The sequence below is a fragment of the Lutra lutra genome, chromosome X (genome assembly GCF_902655055.1).
Source record: "Lutra lutra chromosome X, mLutLut1.2, whole genome shotgun sequence".
Classification (NCBI taxonomy): Eukaryota; Metazoa; Chordata; class Mammalia; order Carnivora; family Mustelidae; genus Lutra; species Lutra lutra.
In genome coordinates, this window is record NC_062296.1 from 14,592,039 (window position 1) to 14,615,679 (window position 23,641).

Here is a 23,641-nt window from a genome sequence, read left to right on the forward strand (position 1 = left end):
GGGTTGAAGATGTGCTCTTTCACAGAGGGAAGGAAACACACACAGTAAAAAGTCCATCTGCTCTACTTGTCTGACACTAAAGAACCCAGAGTAAACCTCATCGGACAAAACAGGACCGGGCACCACGGTGCGCGTGGTCTTTCTGACTGCGGTAGTGGAATGGTCAGTCACAAAAAGCATTGCACTGAATCGGGAAGCTCTCCTACTTGCTGCGTTCTGAAAGCATCACTGTACCGTGCCTCTATTTAGTGTGCAGAGTGTAATAAAATCCATGTGTGAATGTTTATATTTTAAAGATGTTGCACTCCAATATGTTCTGAGTTAGGGCTTTTGAACACACTGTATAGATTCAACACAAAGCTAACTGAAAGACTAATCTTCCCATTGTTACACTTTAATTAGTGCGACCTGTCATTACAACTTTTTATGATGGAAAGTATCAGGCCTTTTATCTTACTTTTAAGCCCTATTCTGAAAACAGCAGAAAGGGAACTGAAAAGACAAAGGAAATTGCATTTTATGGAACAATAAGGGGAGTCTTTAAAAATCCTGGGAAGTTCACAAACTGCCAATGAAATCTACTTGGAGGCACCAGCACTAGGAAGATGGCCAGTTACTGAGGATGCATTAGCCATCCGCTACCTCCTTAATCCTCTCCAGAATCCAAAGGCTAAGAAAGGATAAGAACATTTCAGTACAGCAGCCCATAAGGGTGGCCTGGCAACTGCATCGCTTACTATGTAGGAATTTAGAGATGAGGTCCAAAGCTGTTAGGTCCTCTTTTGGCACACCTGTGCTCTCTTTGCCAGCAGATTGAAGTTCTGTGACAAATGCTTATTACAAATGTATCACATTTATTTCATTATTTGTTTCACTAAATATTGTTCTGGCCCCTTTAGTCGGAAAATTTGACACTGCAGAAACACAGAAATCAGTACCAAAAATGGCACCAGAAATTGGAAGATTTACAGAATTAGCCGGAAATTAAGACTTACAACAACTACAAATGTGACAGCTTGAGCTACTTTTATTAGATGAGCCAGATTTAGCAAACTTGACATCTAAGTAAATAATGCACTCCAAACGTTCTCAGGAAATGGTGACTTAAGAAAAAGAAAGAAGAAGAGCTAAAAAAGCCAGAAGCCACAGACAAAAATAGGGCTTTCTGATTTTGTGCAATTCTTTTCTGCCAACACTATTTATGTAAACATTATTGTAGTTTGTCCTCAAGACAGAAGAGGCTTGATATGAATTAGTGTCCTGTTTTGAGGAAATGTGCATGTTTTGAAAGCACATGGGACAAAAAAACAAACAAACAAACACAAAGTTGAGAATGCAGTTTTTCTCTTTTGGAGTGAAAAATAATTGCTTACTGCTAAAAGAAAAATGCAGAAGTTAAGTCAAGGGTACACTCCACTTCTGCAGAGTGAAAAAATAATGGGTTACTGCTAAAATACTTTTCCTTCACTCTTACACTATTATCTAATTTGGGGCAGATTCAGTTGGTTTACTTTGTGTCTGACTTGGAAACCAAAGCTTTAAACTGAGATAAATTGAGAGCTTTTCAAAGCAGAATGGGAGAAGGAGGGCGAGGGGGAGCTCTGAAAACAGGGAAGATACCGCTGTACAAAGTTCCGGCCTTACAAATTCTAACACACATGCCAATTTGTTCCCTTTCTCCACTCTCTATCTGCAGTTAAAAGCTGGATCCAATGGCGCCTGGGTGGCTCAGTGGGTTAAGCCGCTGCCTTCGGCTCAGGTCATGATCTCAGGGTCCTGGGATCGAGTCCCGCAGAGAGCCTGCTTCTTCCTCTCTCTCTGCCTGCCTCTCTGCCTACTTGTGATCTCTGTCTGTCAAATAAATAAATAAAAATCTTAAAAAAAAAAAAAAAAAACTGGATCCAAAAAAGAAAAGAAGAAGAAGAAGGAGAAAAAAAAAACCAAAAAAACAAACAAACACCACCACAACAAAAAAGAAGCTGGCTCCTACATCAGAAACTCAATTCCAGGCCCACTCCAATTCCAGAACTCTCTTCAGCCCCACCCAAACCCCAAAGGGACAGGAAAAGAGGGTGTCACAGAAGAAGAGGGGGTGGTCTTCTCTCTTCCTACCTCTCCCATTACCACCCCCCTTTTGTCTGGGGGGCTGGGGAAGGAGAGCCAAGGTGTGCCTTTGGCATCCAGAGCTGGGTCACCACACCGTAACTAGGGTTCCATCATCTGACTATGCTACGAATTAAAGTCAAAACAGAAGAAATAGCAAAAAACTTTCTGCGAGGTAATCCAGAGACTCTAACTGGCATCGATTCTAGAGAGAAGTAAGTTGTCAGTTTAAAATAACCTAAATTTTTTTAAATTAAAAACAAAACAAAAACAAAAAACAAATAAAATAAAATAACCCAAAATCTGGGTGCCTCAGTGGCTCAGTAGGTTAAGCATCTCCCTTCACCTCAGGTCATGATCTCAGGGTCCTGGGACCAAGTCTGCTCCCTGCTCACTGGGGAGTCTGCTTGTCCCTCTCCCTCTGCCCTTCCCCTGGCTCATGCTCTCTCTTAAATAAATAAATAAGATCTTTAAAAAAAAAATAAAATAAAATAACCTAAAACCTCACGGCTGGCTCAGTCAGTAGGGCATGAGCCTCTTGATCTCGGGGTTGTGAGTTTGAGCCCCGTGTTGGGGGTAGAGTTTACCTTAAAAATAAATGAATGAATGAATTTTTACAAATGATAACCTAAAATAAGAATAATAACCTAAAACCTCAAAAGGAAATTTTGGAACATAACTCATTATTTGTTGGGAACTGACTATATTGATAGGACTCAACAGAGACACTGGATGACTCACAAAATGCAGATGACGAGGTATCTCTACCTACCACATTCCAACAGGTATCATCCTTAATATAATGGAAAGGCAATCCTTTGGCACCGAAAACACTCTAAGTTAACTTTAGATTTGGCTTTTTGCTCCAAATAAAGCTGTTGGAATGCCTATCTAAAACGAATATGGGATAGGTAAAAGAGTCATTGTTCTCATTACAGAAAAAGCAAGGGCACTATTTTCCGATTCAGGAAGTGCCAGAATTCTTAAGACAGCACAGTATTTATAATGTTCCCATTTTTAATATGCCATGATCATTGACACAGAAAGCTGCAGAAAACCGGAGGAGGACTTTCGGCGTACTGAACGGGAAATGATCAGAAATACAAAAAGGTACTTGGGTTGTGCATTTAAGTTAAATGTTAACTCAAACACACACAGGCTGAGGAATCTACCCCTGGTTGTTGATCCCAATTTGTCCTCAGATCCACATCGAGGGGTCTCTGGATGGCTGGCAGTTCTCTGCTGGCAAAATGAAGTAGAGAAAATTGAGACAATTGTCCACGCTGGGGGAAAAAAAAAATTGCCTCAGACAAAGGTCATTTTGGACCTTATTGAGGAGGCCACTCTGATATCCTGAATCTTAAAAGACCACTGCTGACCAAGTAGAAAAATTGGTAGTGAAGAGTTTCAACAGTTTTGATTTTTGCCATTCTCTATGAAATAGTTCTAAAACTTCCATAGAGATCAGATTCATCTGGAACACTTGTTTGAAAGGCATATACAACCCCAGGATCTGACACTGAGAAGTTGGACTTCATTTATCAAACCTGGGTTCAAGAAATGTTGTTTTGTTGTTGTTTAGGTAGGCTCTATACCGAACGTGGGGCTTGAACTCACCAGCCTGAGATCCTGAATCCCACGCTGAGCCATGGGCTGAGCCCCCCAAGAAATTTTCATACAGGTGACCCACAAGCCACACCCACCAGGCAGCCCCATGAGCCCCATAATTCTGTGAAAATATCTAAAGAAAAGATAAAACGTCTATTAAGTCACATAGTATATTCCATGCAAGCAAACCTTGACTTATTCATTCATTCATTCGAGACTCATTAACTGGGAGACTTTGTGCCAAGCCAGGCACAGAGTAGGCGCAAAGCTCAGTTTCTTTAGCACCTAGTTATCTGTACAATCTACTGACCCCCCACTTCATTTTGTCCCTGCACAATGCCAGCTCACCCAGCTAATTTAATGAATCGACTAGTTTACATATATACAATAACTTCGCGATTCATATTGAACATTTTCTGAAATGACTGAAGTTTGGGCCTGAATTAGATACGGCTATCCTCTGACTTTTAGAATGCCTAAGGAAATCAAGGAGGAATGCAGTGAAGTCTTGCCTGAGAACATTCCTCAAAGTTTAAAGTAGAGAAGTTTCTGGAATGGTGGAATGGTGGTCAGGCTGTGGCCTGAACATAACCCTTTAAGCGGGGGAGAGCCCAGGACTCCAGACTGGTGCTTGAGGCTAATGGTCAACCCGAGGATAGGTGAGGTCCCCTGCTTCTTTCATTCTAGACAATACGTGTAAAAATCAAACATAAACACTCAAGCCACTCACAGCAAGCTGAAGTATTTTTCTCACCCAGAAGAAATGGGTTTTAACCATCTATTTTAGCTAAAGAAGGCACTCTCCTGATTCTACCACAAACTTCCGTTTTGAACACCAGACTACTGTGAACACGTACTTTTCATCTAATTTAACATATATGCGTGAACACACAAGCCACAATTCCTTTATTGCACACCACACCCACACGAAGTAAGTTTTAATCAGTGCTGGCTACTGAATCCATCCTCCCCGACCCCAACAACAACAACAAAAAAAACAGCCCGAGACCATACCTTTAAAGGAATGAGTGCAAACTGAAAACAACTGCACAATTATCTTTTCAAAATGATTTAATTCTAATTAACATATTTATATTATGTGTGGATGCTCAACTTAAAACATGAAAACAGAGCACGTGTAGAACATGGGATGAAGCATTCATTGTGTCTCGGGATTTTGCGATTAGCAATTACCAATTCATTTCCGGATTTAATACTTTTTAAAGATTTTATTTATTTATTTATTTATTTATTTATTTATTTATTTATTTGACAAACAGAGATCACAAGTAGGCAGAGAGGCAGGCAGAGAGAAAGGAAGGGAAGCAGGCTCCCTGCCGAGCAGAGAGAGAGCCCAATGTGGGACTCGATCCCAAGACCTCCAGGACCCCGGGATCATGACCTGAGCCTAAGGCAGAGGCTTTAACCCACTGAGCCACCCAGGTGCCCCTCCTGATTTAATATTTGCCAAATAGAAAACCAGACCGGTTGACTGATAAATTCAAAGTTGTTTCTAGATTTTTCTTTTCTCTTCTTTTCTTTTTTTTTTGAAAACAGTGAAGGGGTTCTTGTTCCAAGTCCCACTATTCACTTTTCCAAAGTGATTACAGTTTAAGCCCACACAGAAACATTTGGGCTTAAATTCAGTTTTCAAATAGTTGTGTTACACAATTAGTCAATATGCAATTACAGGGAATCTAGTGGGGCCAGATGCATGCAGTCTGGACACAAGCAAACTAGAGATTAAGACTTTCTCAGTTTTAAACATACAAAAGCAAATTATGCAGTTAAACAGGGCTCCCTAAAGGACTGCATCTATTTTCAACAAGTTGGACTATGTGAATTTTCATTTCACCAGTTCAGAGAGATACCTTAAAGCAATGCAACGTTCAATACTTACAAACGTAGTATGAAATTTCAAGTCCCCAGAGCCAAGACAACCCAAAAAAGTTGTCCTTACTGTTTTTCCTAAATGTGGGTTTCTCTCCCCTCCCCCACTCAATCGCTTTCACAACAATGTCTTATCAGAAAGTCTTTTGAGAATGCTTCCCTGCAGTCTCATTCACAAGATTAAATCTAGTGCCTGGGAAAGAAAATGTGGTGTTTCAGTGCTCAACGACAGAACATTCAATGGGAGAAGCTTCATTTCACATCCTTGATATACCCGCAGATCAGGCTCAAAAACCACGGAAGGCTCAGACATGATCAAGGAATAGACGCCTGATGGAACAGATGCGCAGATGCCGGTCCGGAAGACGAGACAAATGCTGAAGTGCATAATGATTCTGAAAAGATTTCTTTATCAAACATGTCATTTGTTTGAAAGACCAGGGCTGTTGGCATCAGATGTGGGGTACCAGCTTGTTAGCAAAGTGAAACATGATGGCTGACGATTGATGAATCAATTGTAATCACTGATGTTCCTCAACCGCACGTCTTCATTTACTACGTCAATGGTCAGAAGTTAAGGAAACACCTTTTGTTTGGGGGGATCACCACCACCAAGATGTCACATCTCGGTGAATACCCTGGCTACATATTTTTTATGAAGACTAGGGAAGTCCCTGAAGAAATGTTATCAGCTGGCCAATCAATTATGTAGCGATCTCCTCCACGTAAGTCTGGCTGGGTGACATTAGTGAGTCATCGGTAAACAAGTCCTATGTGCTGAATTCCTAGCAAAATGTTATAATGCATTTATTTGTCTGTAGCACAAATTGCCTGGTATTGACTCTGGGACGTGTATGGAGGGAACTGTTGGCAATGACATTTTTCTCATTTCACCAATGAGGTTTCAGATCTGATTAAAAACAAAAAGGATTTCTTTCCCTAAGGAAAGGCAACAGGAGCAGGAACTCTTCTTTAAATCAAAGAGGGTGTTCTTCTGCCTGCCCCTGACTCCCCCCCCACCACCTTCCTATTTTACGGGAAGACCCCAAAGGCCCTGCTGACTGATTTGATCCTTGGGACTCTAGACTAATGTCACCTGTAGGAGGATCTCACCACGGGAGGCACCACAGCACTGCACTAGACATTGGCTTTGGAATTGTTCATTTAATATAACCTCACTCTTACTAAGGAACCGACAACCAATACTCCAAACAAATTGAACACGGTCAACCCCCGCATCTAATGGGGCAAAGTCAGAAAGAAACAGACAAAAGTGATAAACCAGTTTAGGAAAGGATAATGACAAGTCCTCCAGACCTCTGTACCAAAGCCATTATCATTCAGCAGTATGACCTCTCTGGAATGCTCCAAGTGCCCAAAATGAGTGGGACGGAAAGAAGACTTCCCACTCAGTTCATCCGGAAAGAGCTTAGTGTGTTTGGTGTTTCTGCTTGCCGTTACTGCACGAATAGACCCATCCCTGAGGAAAAAAAAATGCATTTCATAATGCTGTAATAGAGAATTTCTTTACTTTCAGTCAGGCCTCAGTTTTAACATAAAATAATCAGGGAATCCTTTCAACACATAAGAAAACCAAAAGTATGACCATAAAATATTAAGACTGGCGGCTGTTGTTTGTGTTTTTATCTTAAGTGAGGCCACCACCTCGGGAGTTCCTAACTTCCTCTAAGGATGCTGACATCGGTCAAAACATTTTGGGGACCCTTCTCTGAGAATCGCTCCCAAAGCTAGCTTCTAAGCCCCATAAGAAAATCGGCCTCATTATTCTACAGTCACATCCGCATAATACTAACATAAATTTAGTAGGGGGAAACTGAATAATTTAAGACATCATACGATTTAATCTTTTTGTTAAACGTGAATGCCAATTTTCACATTGTAAAATTGTCATTTGCTTTAAACGCAGTTAAGAATCGAGCTGTTGACAAAAGCAAAATTTTATCACATTAAAAGTAAAACCAATAAATTACTATGTTTACAGATTTTTAAGTACACGACTTATTTTTATCTAAGAATAAGTGTATTCATGGGAAGATAACCAACAACAGGCATTTAATAACACTTTAATTTTCCGTGTTTAAATATTCATAGCTATGTTCATAAACCCACATGCCCGATCTAGCAATTATGCTTATGAAATGCAGTATTTCTTACATACCCTAAGTCTCCATCTAGTTCCTGAAAACTGCATTCATTTGCACCCCAGTACAAATCGCTGCGTGTTTTTAGCAAAATAATCCATAATATTAAAACTAGGAAACTACCCAAAGCAACAATAGCTACCTGCAAGAGGAAAAGAAGGGAATTCTCATTTGTTCAGGGATGACTGTGTGCCAGGTTCTCTATGGACTTTTTTTGTTAATCCTTAGAATAACCAGCTGGCTTATGCACAACTTTGCAGTCTACCTTTCAGAAGGCTTTTTGAGTAATCCCATTATAATACTCCGCTGCCTGTCTGAAAGAACACCGTTCTTGTTCTTAAAAACAAAAACAAAACAAAAAAATCTACTAGCATTGTCCTAAGGGGATATAAAAATGTCCAATTTTCAGGAGCTGAAAATCAAAGAATGATAGGCTTCCTTGACTGGCCTATACTCCCACTCTTGATGTAAATGAACAACAAAAATCAGAGGGAGATGAGCCGGTTTCCCACTACTTAAAAATTACAGTATCATCAGTCTACTTAGAGATTTTAATAAAACGGGATCGAAAGAACCAGGAGCAATATACTCGCTCGGGCTGCAATTTACAATACCTCATCACGGCGTAATCACGTCAAATAAATAGAATGATGGCCACTCGCAGATTACATTAGATTACAGATGTTAAATTTAAAATGAGAAATCAAGTATCTGGAGTTCCAAGAATTTCTCTGAAGGGTCTTCATCTTCTCTAACACTACAGTTAATTAACGACAACTGGTGTTTTAATAACACCTATAGCCCATGATTCTGTAATGTCCTAATCAATGGTTGCCAAGTTGTCTGCCCCAAGAACCACTCTGGGGCTCCAGAATAATAGACACGTCATGTGATGTGCTATGTCTGCTCTCCAGAGGCCCTCCGTTCTTCTTCGAGGCCATCTTTAGCTTTGTCTTTCTCTCTCTTGCTCACCCAAAGACTGGTGTGCCCGTGTTCTTGGTCCTCCCAATTCCCATCCTTCCTTCTAATCACCCCTATCAATCCTCGACTCTGCATTTTTCCCAACTTCCCTGGCACCTGGCCCCAAGTCCCTCTGGGAAAACACAGTGAGCTCAAAACAGTTGCTTGACGTTTGTTCAGTGGGTTGGTTGGTTGGTTTTTGCAGATTTATTGCTCCGTGAAAGCCCAGCTATATATAAATTGTCCCAATTCAACAGGTCAATCAACAGTATTTAGGAGTTTGAGTTGTCACCGTAATAAAACAATGATCGCAAAAAATTTTAATGGTTTTATTTAAGTCAAACAACAATTGTAGGGATCCTGGGTACGGCTTTTTGAACACAAGCATACAAAATGAACAAAACAAGCATTTGTGTTTCTAGTTTTAAACACTTGAGCTCTACACGTGGAATGCAGATATTTGAAAGAGATTTTCAACAAGGTCAACACAATGCATGAGATAATACACACTGGGTTACGAGTTGGGCCAGTCTTCACCTCCATCTTCCCACTTAGAAGCCTAAAGCGGAAGGGAGTGCGGGGGGGGGGGGGGGGGGGGGGTGGAGCGGGGGTTGGGGGGGCATTTTTGCTTTTTCATTTCACAAATGATTGCTCAACACAGACTGGAATACACCAAAAGAAGAAAATAGTCTTTTTTTTTTTACCTAGGTAAGAAGCTACTACTCTTAAAATGATCACTTCAAGGTAACAGACATCCAAATTGATGTGGTTTTCTTTGAAACCTCATCAGTAAATCGTTTCTTGCACAGTAGGTTCGGCATTAACCCTGCATTTAGGATAGGTAGTGTTATGGAGGGCTGGCTGCTGCATACCAACGTCAGTATCAAGTTCTTCGTCAGGAATTAGAGACTGTCCCGGACACCAAGCAGGACAACACTGGCAAGAGAACAAAAAGTGAACCGCAGGTAGGTCAGAACAGGCTACATCCACTCTTAGAAAAATGTCTTAAACTGTTACTGGATATGTTGTTAGAAATGCTAGTTTAGAATAGAACACAATGGCATCTTTTCTTTTTAACACCACACGTTCAAATGGTCTTTACAAGGATGCTGTGTTTCAATGCAACACATTAGACAACATACACATCCTATTAGGGAATCGAACATAATAAACTTGCCATCTGCTGATGGCTATTTCTACATTTACCGTCAGCTCACGGTTCTCTCTGTTCATCGGATTACTGTCAACAGGTTGAACTGTCGTCACATTAAAAATATGCAAAATTGTTTGCTGTTACGTGATTTTTTAAAGACAGAGATTTTCTTTCGCTTTAAGGGATTTTGTTGAAAATAGAGTTTCTTGAATCCTATTCAAAGAAGTTTTGCTCCCATGTTATGATGAGTCCAGGTATTCTGAACCACTCCCCCCTTTCATGCTTTCTGCAAACTTTGTGTTTTTCAAGCTGTAAATTTCAATGGTTATGATAGAAACCAAGCCTCAGTGGGAAAAGCAGTGCCCTTCAGAGTCCTCAAACAAATAAAAGAGTTTCACCAACTGATTCCTCATCCAGTTTTGCAGAAATTCCGTTCACAGAACTCCTATGCAAATCCACCAGTTTTACCATATCAAATGACCCAAAGCACACCGCAGGTATCCAGGGGAGACCGTCCACCAGCGCATCCTTAGCTTGATTTTAATGTCAATTTAAGAGACAATCCGGGCTCTGCGATTCTTAGAGAGACAAACTGCCTCACCATTAACTAAAGCTTTTTCAAGTTAATGAACTTTTCATTTTTCACACTTTCGGTACCAAGAGATTTAACCAGGGAAAAGCCCAAAGCTCAGGGTTCAAACTACAGCATGGAAAAATAAAGTATAGACCAAGCACTATCTACTTCCTTTGATCTCTCAAAGATGTCAATACTCCATTCCAGTGAGGGGGTGGGAGGGGGGAGTGGCTCAGCCCGGGAAGGAAACTTCAACCAAAGGGGGGAAAAAAAGATCTGTTTGGTGGCAATTTCAAAACAAGTTTCCAAACTGCAGAAGGGGCTGCAGCCCCTTTGACTTGCAGGAATTACACATAAGAAAAGAACAGAAAATACTACAAGGCATGCTTATTATTTTAATTGCCCAGGGGTTTCCAATGCAAAAAAGCACGACAACTTAAACGCATATTCCAAATTCTTGCTCCAAAGCCGTCTTCTTTGTGCACTGAAAAGGAGGAAAGACAACCCCATCAATTGTTCTCTGCAGATAAAGGCACTGTTTTGCAGATTTCCCCCCAAATCTGGGCCAGCTTTGCTAATGACCTGCCCACCCACCTGGGACCGTTCCCAAGGTGGCCCCCTGGGAACTGCCCCACACCTTCAGGTGCCCAAATTCTGGACAGTGGGCAGCCCCGAAAAGGCTGCCTTTTCGTTTAGCAGTTGGCCTCCAGGAAGACGCAACCTGAAAGAATTCTTGCTGCTTATTTTCCTAGGGGAGGCGGGGGTCAACAGCTACACCTTCCTATTGCACTTTTTTTTTGTCCTCCCGAAACACACATCTGAAGGTGAATCTGCAATCTTTTTCTGCAGGGGGAAAAAAACCCAAAAACAAAAAAACACGAGCTCGAGATCCCAAAGCTACCAGGGGTTCTTTCACCCGCCAGGATTTAGGCAGTTAAGCAAAAGCTGAATGAAAAGTTTTCGGGACTGTGACCTTTTTTGCCGCCCCCCCCCCCCCCCCCCCTTAGCGTAGGATCACCAGCTGTTCCAGCACACACAAAAGCTGCGACAGTGACATTTCTCAAAGGCCCACGTTTAAATGAGATATGCCGAAAACGGGGCCCTAGCTGTAGGGTTAGAACGCGCAATGGCCCGTTCTGTATGGAAACGGTACCTGCGTGCTCCCCTCCCGGGCCCCGCCATTGTCCTGGAGGAGAAAGCGTCCGCTCATTAGCATTTTTAGGGGGCTCGGACTGGCTGCGGGCTCCCACCCGGCTCAAGAACTCAAAATGACATCCCCCACCCCGGAGAGCCCGGAGGGGAGGTTTTCGGTAGGGACGGGAGGGTGGGGCGGCCTCCAGCTGGCTTCAAGTCCAAGTGCCCTGGGAGCCCCAACCCCCCAGAAGGCTCGCCAACTTCCCACGCCCAGAATGCCCTGGAAGAACTTCTTCGCTTCCGTTTTTTTTTCCAGTTTTACGTTCGGCCGCCACGACCTACATTCCCCCGCGAGGCGCTCGGAGTCGAGGAATAACGAGGGAGTTTAAAGCACACAGCAGTTCGGCAGCCCGCAGTCAGCGCTTTGCTGCGCTCCGCGGGGGTTCGCATCCGGCCGCCATGTTCACCACTCGAGAGCCGCCCCAAAACCACCCCCCTTCCCCACACCCCTCTCCTCCCCTCCCTCCCCGCTCCGCCGAGGCCGCGGCGCTGCAAAGCGGCTTTCAACTCTCCCCCCACCCCCCGGCAGCCGGAGCTGCTCGACGGCTGCCGGGTGTGCGCCTGCGCGGGAGAGGGGGCGGAGGGGGGGCCGGCGGGCTTGAAAAGGCCGGAGCAACGGGGAGCGGGGGAGGGGTTGGGGCCCGGGCCGAGCCTACTCTTTCCTCGCAGCGGGTCCCCGCTCCGGCCCCGGCCCGGCTCTCGCACGTGCGCGCTAAAAACCCACTTCAAAGTCTGCTCCCGGCGCGGGGGCGGCCCCCTCCGGGCCGGCCCTCGGACCCTCGCACCCCCGCACACACACACACCCCCGCCACGCAGGCCGCCAACCGGGCCCCGAGCCTCACTCCCCTCCGGCCCCAGGCTCTGCGAGGAGACCGGGAGGGCCGAAGCCAGAGGACGCTCGCCTAGGAGGCCCCGCAGCCCGAAGCGGCCTCCCGGCGTCCGAGGGCCTCTCTCCCTCCTCTCGCTCCTCCCCCCCCCCCCCCCCCCCCCCGCCTGGAGAAAATGAATGGAACACAAAGTTTGCGGCCAGCGCTACGCTGTGGCCTTCGGAGCTCACCATTGTTTGGGCTCGTATTGACCCCAGGTCCGGATTAGGCAGCGGCTGATTCCTGCTTTACAGCCCCGCCGGCCTAATGAGGCCGGGAGGCGATGGGGCGCGAAGCGTCCGCGGAACCCGGGCGACCGCCGGCTTACGGCCGCCGAGGGCCCTGTAGGTGGAGGTCAAAGGGTCAGCGGGCCGAGACCGCGAGAGAATTGACCCTAGGAAGCGAGGTCCCCCTCCCCTGCGGCCCGAGCCTCGACCGGGAATTGCAAGAGTTTGGTGTGTGCAAGGGACCCTGGGCCTCCAGACGAGGGGCCCGAGCAGCGCGGAGCGGGAGCCCTGACTTCCGAAACGCCTGGCCTCGTCCAGGGGGCAAAGCCTCGAGGGTCAGCCAGCCCGCGAGCAATGCAGCCTAGCTGCCGGCGAGAGAACCCGCCCTTCGGGGCATGGGCATGCCGGTGGCGATTCTGACAGAAACTTGAGTGGCAAGAGGCCCTTCGACTTTTCTGTTTGGGGGGAGGGGGGAGCAGAGGGTGCCAGGAGCGCAGCGGCGAGGGGACAGCGGGCGGCGAGGAGGGGGGAGGGGCGAGGAGGACCTGAGCACAACTTTCCAGGGAGGCTTTGTGAGCGGAGGCGGTCCCTGCTCGCTCTCCAACCTTCGCAGTAGCGGAGACCGACTGCCCGCTTAGCCTGGACCCTGATCTTTAACCTTCCGAAGTGGAGGAAGGCCAGACTTCTGTCTGCTGGGAAATAGACATCTCCCCTTTCCCCACCCCACAGTGGCAATCTTAAGCTAAACCACCCATTTTGGAAAAGATAATGGACTTTTAACAAAGGTCTTACCAGGTGCAAGAAGGAAAATAACAGGTAGATCACTAAGAGCCCAGCTGACGTTCCTGGTTTCCAGCGGATACATCTTTAGGGCTGCGAGGTTTTTTGTTTGGGGAGGGGCGCTTATTCTTTAAGGTTTTTACTGAAAATTCAAAAATATAAATGTGCACTCCCAGAGCCAGATTACAGAAGAAAACCTGTGAAAAGTTTTCTACTAAAATAAACTCTTCTTTGCCAACAAATGACAGGGCGGAGGACACAAACTATTGGAGAAACATGATGCTACACCAGAATTAAAGGAAATCATGTAAGAGGAGCCAAGCTTTTACTTTGTCTTAATATTGCTTATCGCCATTGTTAACTGGTATCTTCCCCTCTCAGGACACAGCGCTTTACTGTAAAATTTTATAGCAGAATAATACCAAGCCTGCTAAGGAAAAAAATCAAAGTCTTCTTTATGTCTCCTAAAGAGATATTTAGTATTTTTACTGGTAGGGAGAAGAGGCAAGTTTCTGAGAGAATCCTGCAACCAACCCACCAGTCAACTCCCATTTAAGATTAGGGTAAGTTGGGGGTGCAGACAAAATTCATGAAGAGAACAGTAAACTATGGGACCTCAATGTATATTTCAGATGAAAAACACTATTTAGATTTAAGTTGGAAGACATTTAGCACCAATATTATGAACATACACTTCGGCAAACCTGCTGAGCATTTAAAACGGCCTCTGGTTTGAAGTGAAGGAAAAATCCTGATATAGGAATTTAGTCCAGTATCCTCAATGTCAAGGTCAAGATTGGAATGTCTGGGGTAGGAGTGGTGGACTGACCAGGTTACCTGCTCATCACTTGTGAAGTCATCCCAATCTTTCTGTTGATGGCATTCAGGCCCTTGCCTTGTCTACTGGTGGAGGAAAGTGGAAAAAAAAAACATTCTCCACAAACAAAAAATTGCATCCAAAGCAATTTGCAATTAGAAACTGTCAGTAATTGTTGACAAAGATCAGTAGACAACTTAAAATAGACTGCTTCAACTGTATCCAGGAAATCAAAGTTTCTTTTAATTATCAGAAGTTCTCTAAGCATTTCGATTTAAGGTTGATTTATTTGAACATGAAAAAAAATCAGGCACTAAGTACAAAAATGTTATAAATAAGATGTGCCAAGACTTTATTTCTTCAAAAAGAACAATGAACAAAATTCTATAATTCAAAGTGATTATGTATAATACCAACTTGACTGCCACCAAAAACCTAGAGCATTGCCCCTTCGAGAGAAGGAGGTACTTAAGCCTATTCATTACATTTCTAAATTCTTTACAATTCCTTATCTCCACCACTCTATTTGCTGATTTGCAAGCTGGTTATTCATGCAGAGATTGGGCTCTCAATATTAAACAGCACCCTAAATTAGTCCAAAAAAAGTCTCTCATACTCTACCCAGTCCAACCCCCCAATATAATAATCAGTTTTTTTTCATATAACAACTGTAAAAGAACTGTTTGTCCGAATGAGTTGCTTCGCTGAAGATTAAATGGATTGTTAATATTTTATCACAAAGCAAACAACCATTTTTCAGTTGATTTTAATGGAAACAATGCTCTTGACATCTGTGCCTACAAACCATGAACTTTAAAAATACATCTTTTGCAAATGTTTTTCTCTTTCCATAGTATCATTTCAGAACCGCTGCAGTTATTACACCACTATAAAAATGTTATGAGTAACTGGTAATTATGAATTGAACTATATACAGCAAAACAAATCAGCCTTTGCCCTTCCGAAACTGTAAATGGACTATGGTTCTTTTAAGAAGCACTTTAACCATAAGTAAGCACGGCTCAACTGGCCTTACTCATCACCACTGTTTCAGACACACGCTTACTTTTGAAAATATATAGATAGCTAGATAGATTTGATAGGCAGATTAGATAAGTCATAGATACAAACATATATATGTATACGGGTGATCTCAACAGAATGCACAGACATGCATCCTGCCACAATGTTCATTTTTATGTAAGGTAATAAAAAACTAAGGGACATAAAACTCATTAGGTTACCTTATGTTTATATATTTAGGGCAGGGATGATTAAATCCAGCTTCTCAGTCTTTGAAATACAAGATTGAGATGTCATGGCCACTAACTGAACTCATCAGTAATATTCTGATTTGCATGCCAAAAATCCAGGACAAACACATTTAAACTCACAGTTAAACAACCATCTGAGCTACAGATAAAGAAAGGAGGGTCTCCTCAGATGGAAACGGACACTGTAAGGAATCTACACTGCAATAGAAAAATAATTTAACAATTAAAAAAGGGATCTGAGTGAGTTATAAATACCAACAAACAAGATTTCATTTGCTTACGTCTCCTCTTTGTAGAGGGAGGCTGTTACAAGACAAGAGAAAGGAGTCAGTTCAAAAAACTGTAAATTGTGTTCTTCTTTCAAAACAATAAAATTTAATGCTAAAGCAGTTATAATCAAAAGCTGTACAGCATTTGTTAGAAAACATTTTTTCCATAAATATTGTTCAGTTCCCGGCACTTGTAGCAATAATTAAATTACAAACGATAAATATGGCATCAATGGATATGTATTTACAAAAAAAAAAAGTTATTACAAAAGGCAACTGTATACTAAACGTCACAATCTGTGTAGAGTAACATCACATCCTCAGCCTGAAAAAATACTGAACAACAGTTTCGACCCCATTAGACAAAAATACATTCACAAGTGTAATGCTTTGAGGAAAAGTTCAAGACATAACAGGACTTTGGCACGGTTTAAGACTGTGAGAGTTTAAACAATCACCACTAAGGCGGAGAATTTCCATCAGTTTAACATCACCATCACCAACAAGCCTTCCATAACTTCCTCTCAAGAAACAGGACAAGTGTTAAAATGAGCTCAAGGAGTTGAGGAATGGGGTGTGCAGAGAGCAAGAGAAGAGGGAGGAAAAAGCAGTGAAAGAGATTTTTTTTTTAAATCCTTCAAATGCCAAAACATATTTTCTAATCCTGAGCAAAGGGCATGGCTACTTTTGGATCTCGCCCAAAAACCTTCCTGACAATTGCGATTAACAAGATGTAACCCTATATATGGCCTCTTGCCTTAAAAAAAACTCCATTTCCATCTGATTGGTCTCAGTTTCCTTTTTAAAATGCATTTGGTCCATTCTATGGTTAACAGGGTTTGTGTTTGTGTTTGTCCTCAGACGTACCATTCGTTAAAATTGGGAGGAAGTCCGGGGTTGTGGCTGGTGCTAGTTTGAACTGCAGAAGGGGTTTTAGTGGTATCTTTACTGTTTGCAGAAGCTATAGCGGGTGGAGTGGAAGATTCATAGCCTGAACTGGCAGCAGGGGAGGAATCTGACCCTTGAGATTCATGAACCTAAAATTAACATGTATATATTATAATGAATATAATTCCAACTGGCATTGTGCAAGCAAAAAACAAGAGCAGAATTCGCGCACTGTAAGAGCAAGACCGCCCAGTGACCCACTTAAACGAAAAAATGCTGCTGATTTGGGGGTTTTTTTGTTTTTAATTTCCATATTACCGATGTCTAGAAAACCCGGAGATGGTCGCCAACACGACGATTTCAGCCCTAAGACTGGCATTACGGAAAAGGCATACACCGCCCTGTCTTATTTGTGCCCTTTCTCCGCGGATGGAGTGGGATAAGCACTTAGTCTTTGGGGGGCCTACAAAATACGCCCTTCCCGGCCCAGGTTTCCCCATGCCCGCTTCGGCTTGGGAAAGCAGGTACGGAGAAAGGTGGCCCAGGCGCCCCGGGCGCTGCGAGGTCTCAGACGAATGCGTGGGAATCAGACCACGCTCCTTGGCCCTATTGTCTGATCTGCAGGGCAGCGGAAGAGCGAATGAACCCCCCACCCCCGGGTTCGGCGCGGGTACTCCGGGTTTCCACCGTGGGCTGTGCCGGGGAAGAGGCGGCCACTACAACCTCAAGCCCTGGCGAGCTCGGTTAGAGCTTCCCAGTAAACAACCAATTGTTCCCTCTGCTCCCTCCTCCTCCCCACTGTGCTCTCCCAACTGTGCTCTCCCCCGCCCCCCCCCCCTCCGGGTGCCCAAAATGGGTTCAAGGTGTCACCGCTGGAGCAAATCGGATTTAACGTGGAGGATACAGGGTTGGCAGCGCGGGCGCTTCCGTTCCGCGGCCCGGTGTCGGGCTGAGTGTTTTATAAACCGCCGACCGCTAATAAAGAGGTAATTACCTTCATGTGCTTGCGCAGGGAGCTCGGGTGCGTGTAGGACTTGTCGCACACTTTGCAGATATAGGGCTTGTCCGAGGTGTGCACATGCATGTGCTTCTTGCGGTCGCTGCTGTTGGCAAAGCGTCTGTCGCAGCCTTCGAATTCACATTTGAACGGTTTCTCACCTGCAAGAGGCAAAAACGCAAAGGGGCAAAAATGTGGTCAGGGCCCGGAGCTTCCTAGGGCCCAGCAGCGGGAGACAGAGCGCCCGGCGGTCTGGCCGGAGAAGGAGCGCCGACTGGGGGGCGGCCGTGGCATCTCGTTCCCCTGGAGAAAAAATGGAGAGCGCTGATTGAGCCCACTGGGCTGGGGAGTGGTGGTCGGGGCTGGGGTGGGGCAGGGCCGGCCCCGAACCTGCGCGTCCCTTTGTTCTCGCGCAGGATGGGGAAGCCTCGGGCTCCTCCAAACTTTCCCCTAACTTGTGCTTCCATCCCACCCGGCCCGGGGCTCCCAACGCGTGGCCACGCTCTGCCGCCACCTCGGCGATGTAACCCAGCCCGGGCGGGACAATGGACCGGGGACGGGGCAATCCCGTTCAGTTCCTTCTTTGTACCTTTTAACTCGCCTCTTTCAAACGCGGCGGTTTTGCTAAACCAGTATTAAAAAGCATGGGTCGTCGTACTTAACGTTCGAAAAGAGAAAACTATATATAATCCGGGGGCTCTGGACAATTTTACAAGATGTTCGGAACAAGCCACGAGAACTGAGGTGCCTTTTCTACTTTAGCTTTCCTCCCGAAGGGCTGAATTGAACCTGGAACTCCAAATAAAAATAGTTTGACAAAAGTATCAGTCATTTAATTAGGAGATATGCCAATCAAGGGTAAAAAAGAGCGGAAGTAACCGAAAGTTAGTTTTCATTAGCATTTCTATGGTCGCCTTTCCCGAATGTGTGCCGAGAGCTAAGTCGCTTGTAAGCAATCCGCTCTCATCACAGACGGAGTCCCTTCCTAGTAACCCAGAAAAGAGAGACAAAAAGAGGCGGCGCCAGTTTGTTCCTGGGCGCGAGAAGGTTCCAATTAGTTCCTGAGCCCGCGGAGCCGTCTGCCGGGGAAGTTAGAACTGGGCAAAAGCGCCGAGGGGCGGGAAGGGGGAGAGGTGGAGGGACACTGACAGCGCTTCTTTCCCGAACGGCCCCGGCCGGGCGCCGCCCCTCTTTGGTCGCCACCCCTCTCGCTCGCGTGGCTAGTCGGCTTCGTGGCGCGGCGCCGCGATGAACCCCGCGCCCGCCTGCCTTCCCCCTTACCTGTGTGGGTCCTCTTGTGGATCTTGAGGTTCTCGGAGCGGGCAAAAATCTTCCCGCAGCCCGGGAAGGGGCAGGGGAAGGGTTTCTCGCCCGTGTGTACTCGAATGTGGTTGACCAGTTTGTACTTCGCCTTGAAGGACTTGCCCTCGCGAGGGCACTCCTCCCAGTAGCAGACGTGGTTGTTCTGCTCCGGGCCCCCCACATGCTCCATGGTGACATGTGTCACCAGCTCGTGCATGGTGCTGAAGGTCCGGTCGCAGCTCTTCTTGGGCCGGCTCAGCTGAGCCTCGTCGATCCACTTGCACGACAGCTCCTGTTTGATGGGCTGCCGCATATAACGGAAGAAGGCGCCGGGCCCGTGGTGGGCCGCCACGTTCACGCCCATGTTCATGTTCATGGGGCTGTAGTTAGGGAACTGCGCGCCGGCCACGTAGGGGTCCGTGCGCGGGCTGGCCACCGGGCGGTACGGGTCGGCGCGGCCGAAGAGCTCCCCGCGCAGCCCCAGGTGGACCTGGTTGTTGTCCACGTGCCCTGTGGGCGACGGGTGCCCGGCGCCCTGCTCATGCAGCCCGGGGAAGAGCAGGTAGCCGGGAGGCTCGGGAATGCCCGCTGGAGCGTGCAGGCTGCTCGCCGAGCCGGCGAAGAGCCCGTGCTGCCCGCCACCCGAGGCCGCCTCGCCGAGCCCGGAACCGCGCTGGCGGAACAGAAAGTCGCGCGTGGAGTTGAAGGCGGCGGAGGCGGCACCGCCGTAGCTGGGCACCTGACCGGCGTGGTGATGGTGGTGATGGTGGTGGTGGTGATGGCCCAGGGCGTTGGCGTAACCCGAGCCCTGCGGCGTGAACGCAGAGCTCTGGCCCGAAGACAGATCGTGAGCCGCGGCGGGGCTCAGCTTGAAGGCGGCGGCGGCGTGGGGCGAGTCCCCGAAGGGATTCAGCCCCATGCCCGCCGGCTCGCGGTTGGGCATCTCGTGGTGGCGCGGCGCGCCGAAGCTGCCCACTCCCAGCCCGGGGAACTGCGGGCCTCCGTCCAGGAGCATCGTCATGGGTGGGGCGTTCTGGGCACAGGCGATACCGCTGAATTGAGCGAGAGTGCGGGCGAAGGAGGAGATCTCCGAAGTGCCGTAGTCGGCGAGGGGTGGCGGCGGCTGGACACTGCCGGGAGACCCCCAAGGCGGTGCCAGGGGCTGCAACTTTCCGTCGCTGTGAGAGTCTCCTGCAGAGGGATAGGAGGAAGGAGGGGAAGTAGAGGAGCAGGAGGGGGGAGGAGGGGGGAAGAAGGAGCGGGGAGAAGGGAGGAGAAAAGACTCCGGGACTAGATCTGGTTTAACAAACTAACAGGCGCGCACAAAGAAAAATAAGCAAAATAATAAGTGGAGGGCGGAGTTGGCCAATCCGGTCCCGGGCACCCCTCCTCTCCCCGAGAGAGCGCAGCACCGCGGGGCCAGGAGGCTCCCTGGGCGCCGGTCTCCCGGCTGGGCTGCGCTTAGTAGCCGAGCTGGCTCGTGGCCGGCGGGCAGGCAGCGGGCTGGAGGCAGACTCGGTCCTCGCCGCTCGCCGCTCGCCGCGCGAGTCCCAGCCTCCTCGCCTCCAGAGTAATGTCCTTGGACTGATAAAGTCAATCACTCACTCCTCTCACATAAACCGAGCGGGAGGCCGCGCGGCGCGCGCCAATGGGGAGCCAGCTGGTCCTCGGTCACCTGACTCCCGGCCCCGCAGCCCATTGGCCGCCGCCCCGCTGATTGGCAGCGCGGAGCGGGGAACATGGCAGCCGCAGCCGAGCGACCGCCGCTGATTGGGCCGTGGCGGGGCGCCTGGCAGGTGAGGCGGAGGCGGCGGCCCGGCGCCCGCGAGTGGGCTCCGCGGGGCTTGCGCTGCTGTGGGGAACCGGAGCCAGGCTGGAGTCAGCGGCCGGCGGGCTGGAGCCCGGCCTCTCACCGGCTTCCCTCCTGCCCGAAGCAGGCAGGCACCCCTCACGCGCTGTACCCGCTTTGGCCAAACGCACTCTTTGCCCCGCGGGGATCGTTCCCACCGTCGGCGCGGCGCTGGCTGTCCGGCCCCGCTTGGGCCCCCGCCGCCTCACCAGCCGGAGAAAGCGCCCTCTCGGCGGCCGCTGGGCGCCGATCCTAGGACGAGCGTAGCCGTTCCAGGTTCGCGGCCCATGAGCCGCGTCCTCCCCACACGCCACCCTGGGCCCTGATGGCCCCGAGAGCACGGACCCGGGCCGGCCAGCTCGCCGTCCGGGCCCCGAGCTGCTGCTGGCCGTCCGAGGCCCAAACGAGGAGAAACGGTTACAGTTAGAGCCGATTTCGCTTAACTTCCGTCTGAGCCAAGCGTTGACTCTTCAGTGAGTGTGTGGTGGCTCTACGCGCCGCTGCCCCTACCCCCCATATGACACACAGCCGCAGCTCAGCAAACATGTAACAGTAAACGCGAGCACGTAGCTGGGAACACTCACGCAGCACAGTTAACAACTCGCAGAGCAAAACAAAAGAGTAAGGACACACAACCCAGTACGACAACAAACTACACACAGAACAGTAAAAACACAGGCACATAAAAAACCGAACACACAACAGAGTAAATACACGCACAGAATACACTTAGCCTGCGCACACAACACACGCACACAACGCACTGAACGCACTACACACACACTGGATCGGCGCGGTTTCCAACCCAAAGGGTAATCGGCTCCGAATTCTCAACATTTTCAAATGCAAAAGTTGGGGGGGGGCAGGAATGGGAACTGTGAGGTGGAATTTTCTTCCCTCTGAACAGCCAAGGCTTTGCTCTCTTCTACTCCTACCCAGAGAAGCACGTAGTGACCTCAGGGAATTCTCACCCCTTGAGGATTTACTTTCCAGAGTTGTGTGTTGAATCACACCCCCCCACCCCCCACCCCCCACCCCGCCTCCGCCTGGTGCTAGGTCTTTCTAGACTTAATGGCCAGGTTCAGACAGGGCCATAAATCCACTCATTTTTTTTTTGTCCGGCAGGGCATTTGCAAAGAATGGTAGAGAGTGGGAGTGGAAAGAAAAGGCCCGCAGAAAGATGACTGTGATTGTCACATCCCGAACAGAGCTGAGCCCCCAAAGTCTGTGCCTTGAGTCAGCCTCACAGCCTGGCCGCCATCTCTCTGTAGGAAACAGAACATCTGATCAAGTTCAGAGGCGCTTGGAGAGACAGCCTCAAGCAGCGCTTTATAACCGCAGCCTTTCACTTCCTGCCCCCCAATCGGCCTGGCCAGGCCAAGACTTCACCTTCTTTCTTTGCCATTTTGCTGGGGGGAAACCCTGCCCGGTAGCACACTTACCGTAGTCACCCCCTCCCATCAAACTCGCCCCAATCCACAGCTCTCTCCCCAGGTTGGAAGGTGAGTTCACGACTGACTTAAATGATTACATATTCTGAAAATAGGCTCTCCAAGAACAGTTTCAATGTCGCTCAGCAGAAGGTTTCTTTGCGGAGGGGGGGGGGGCGGTGCTCAGAGAAGAACAAATATGCCTAAATCATGCAAATGAATTCCCTGGAGTCAGGTTTACAAAAAGGGAGGATTGCTTTGCTTTCTTTCCCCCTTTCTTTTCACTTTGCCCTTTCTATCCTTCCTTCCCTCTACCTCTCTTCACCTCCCACCGACCCCCACGGACCCTGGGCGCGGAGTTGCATAGAAAAAGTTTGGATTTCCTCCCGTCGCCCGAGCAGAGGAGAGCGGTTCTCGAGGCTCGGGCAGGGGGTAGGGGGGTGGGTGGCTGTCAGGCCCTCGCACGGCCAGCGCTGGTGCAAGGGTTTGCGGAGAGCCGGGCCAGGTAACACCCCCCCCCCCCGCCCCGAGAACCTGGGGCCTGGCGTGTTGGGGAGTTAGGGCGGGCAGCGGGGCGAGGGGCCGAGAGAGGAAGGCGGCGGAGGGAGCCCAGCCGGCCCCTTTCGGGGGGAGGGGTCCTGGGCGCAGGGCAGGGGGATGTTGCTGCTGCTGACCTACCGGGTGCCCAGTGTCCGTTTTGATATGGCCACATTCCGATAATTAATTGCCTCCAGCACGTGCTCTGTAGTCCCTGGAACAAAAAGGCATAATTCAATTAGATCATCAACCGAGAAGTGGGGAGGGGGGATGCTTGTTAAGGGGCCGACCTGAGGCGGTTCAGCCAGGCCAAAACCCCGGGCGGTGGAGCCCTTCCTGGGACAGCCCGGCCCAGTCCGAGTGTGCGACTCTGAGGGGGTGTCGTTGCTCTGGGAGGCGCAGGGTCCCCAGATGGCCCCGAGAGGATGAGGCTGTGGGCTTTGTGAACAACAGGACAGAGGCAGACCATTTCGGATTCTATTTTGGGTTGGTTTGGGTGGAGGTTTCTTTTTTGGGAGGGGAAACCTTGGCCCTCGAAACAGATAGAAGGCGAAGTATCTCTAGATACAGCAAGTTTACCGCCTATGAAAACAAAGCCCTCTCCCCCAAAGCCAACCACTCCCGTCAGGCAGTAAGAGTAATAATGATACAGCGAAGTTAACCTGATTACCTGCAGCTCTCACCCCGCAACTGGCTTTTCGGAGGAGACCCCGGGAAGGACTTCGGGGCACCGAGGGCTTTGGGGAGCTGTGTCTGAAAGT

General features: G+C 48.1%; 1 protein-coding gene across 2 annotated transcripts; it reads right to left on the reverse strand.

Moving 5' to 3' along the window:
* Positions 1 to 9,088: 9,088 nt before the first annotated feature.
* Positions 9,089 to 23,092, reverse strand: ZIC3 (Zic family member 3). 2 transcript variants are annotated; one of them, XM_047716904.1, is made up of 5 exons: positions 23,022 to 23,092; positions 19,044 to 20,255; positions 17,760 to 17,923; positions 16,745 to 16,914; positions 9,565 to 9,659 (listed from the first exon to the last, which is right to left on the reverse strand). In XM_047716904.1, exons 1-5 carry the CDS (start codon positions 23,053 to 23,055, stop codon positions 9,626 to 9,628), a joined length of 1,614 nt encoding a protein of 537 aa, XP_047572860.1. In that variant the 5' UTR covers positions 23,056 to 23,092; the 3' UTR covers positions 9,565 to 9,625. The 2 variants fall into 2 exon arrangements, with proteins under 2 accessions (XP_047572861.1, XP_047572860.1); XM_047716905.1 differs by lacking the exon at positions 16,745 to 16,914 and having other exon boundaries at positions 9,089 to 9,659.
* Positions 23,093 to 23,641: the final 549 nt, after the last annotated feature.

Bases quoted from the DNA above. Each gene is read 5' to 3' on its own strand.
- ZIC3 (XM_047716904.1), bottom strand. From the start codon at position 23,055: ATGTGGCCATATCAAAACGGACACTGGGCACCCG. The intron at 17,924-19,043 runs GTAAGGGGGAAG...TGCCTCTTGCAG, and splicing joins CCACAAGAGGACCCACACAG to GTGAGAAACCGTTCAAATGT. The intron at 16,915-17,759 runs GTAATTACCTCT...TGTTAATTTTAG, and splicing joins CCCTGCGCAAGCACATGAAG to GTTCATGAATCTCAAGGGTC.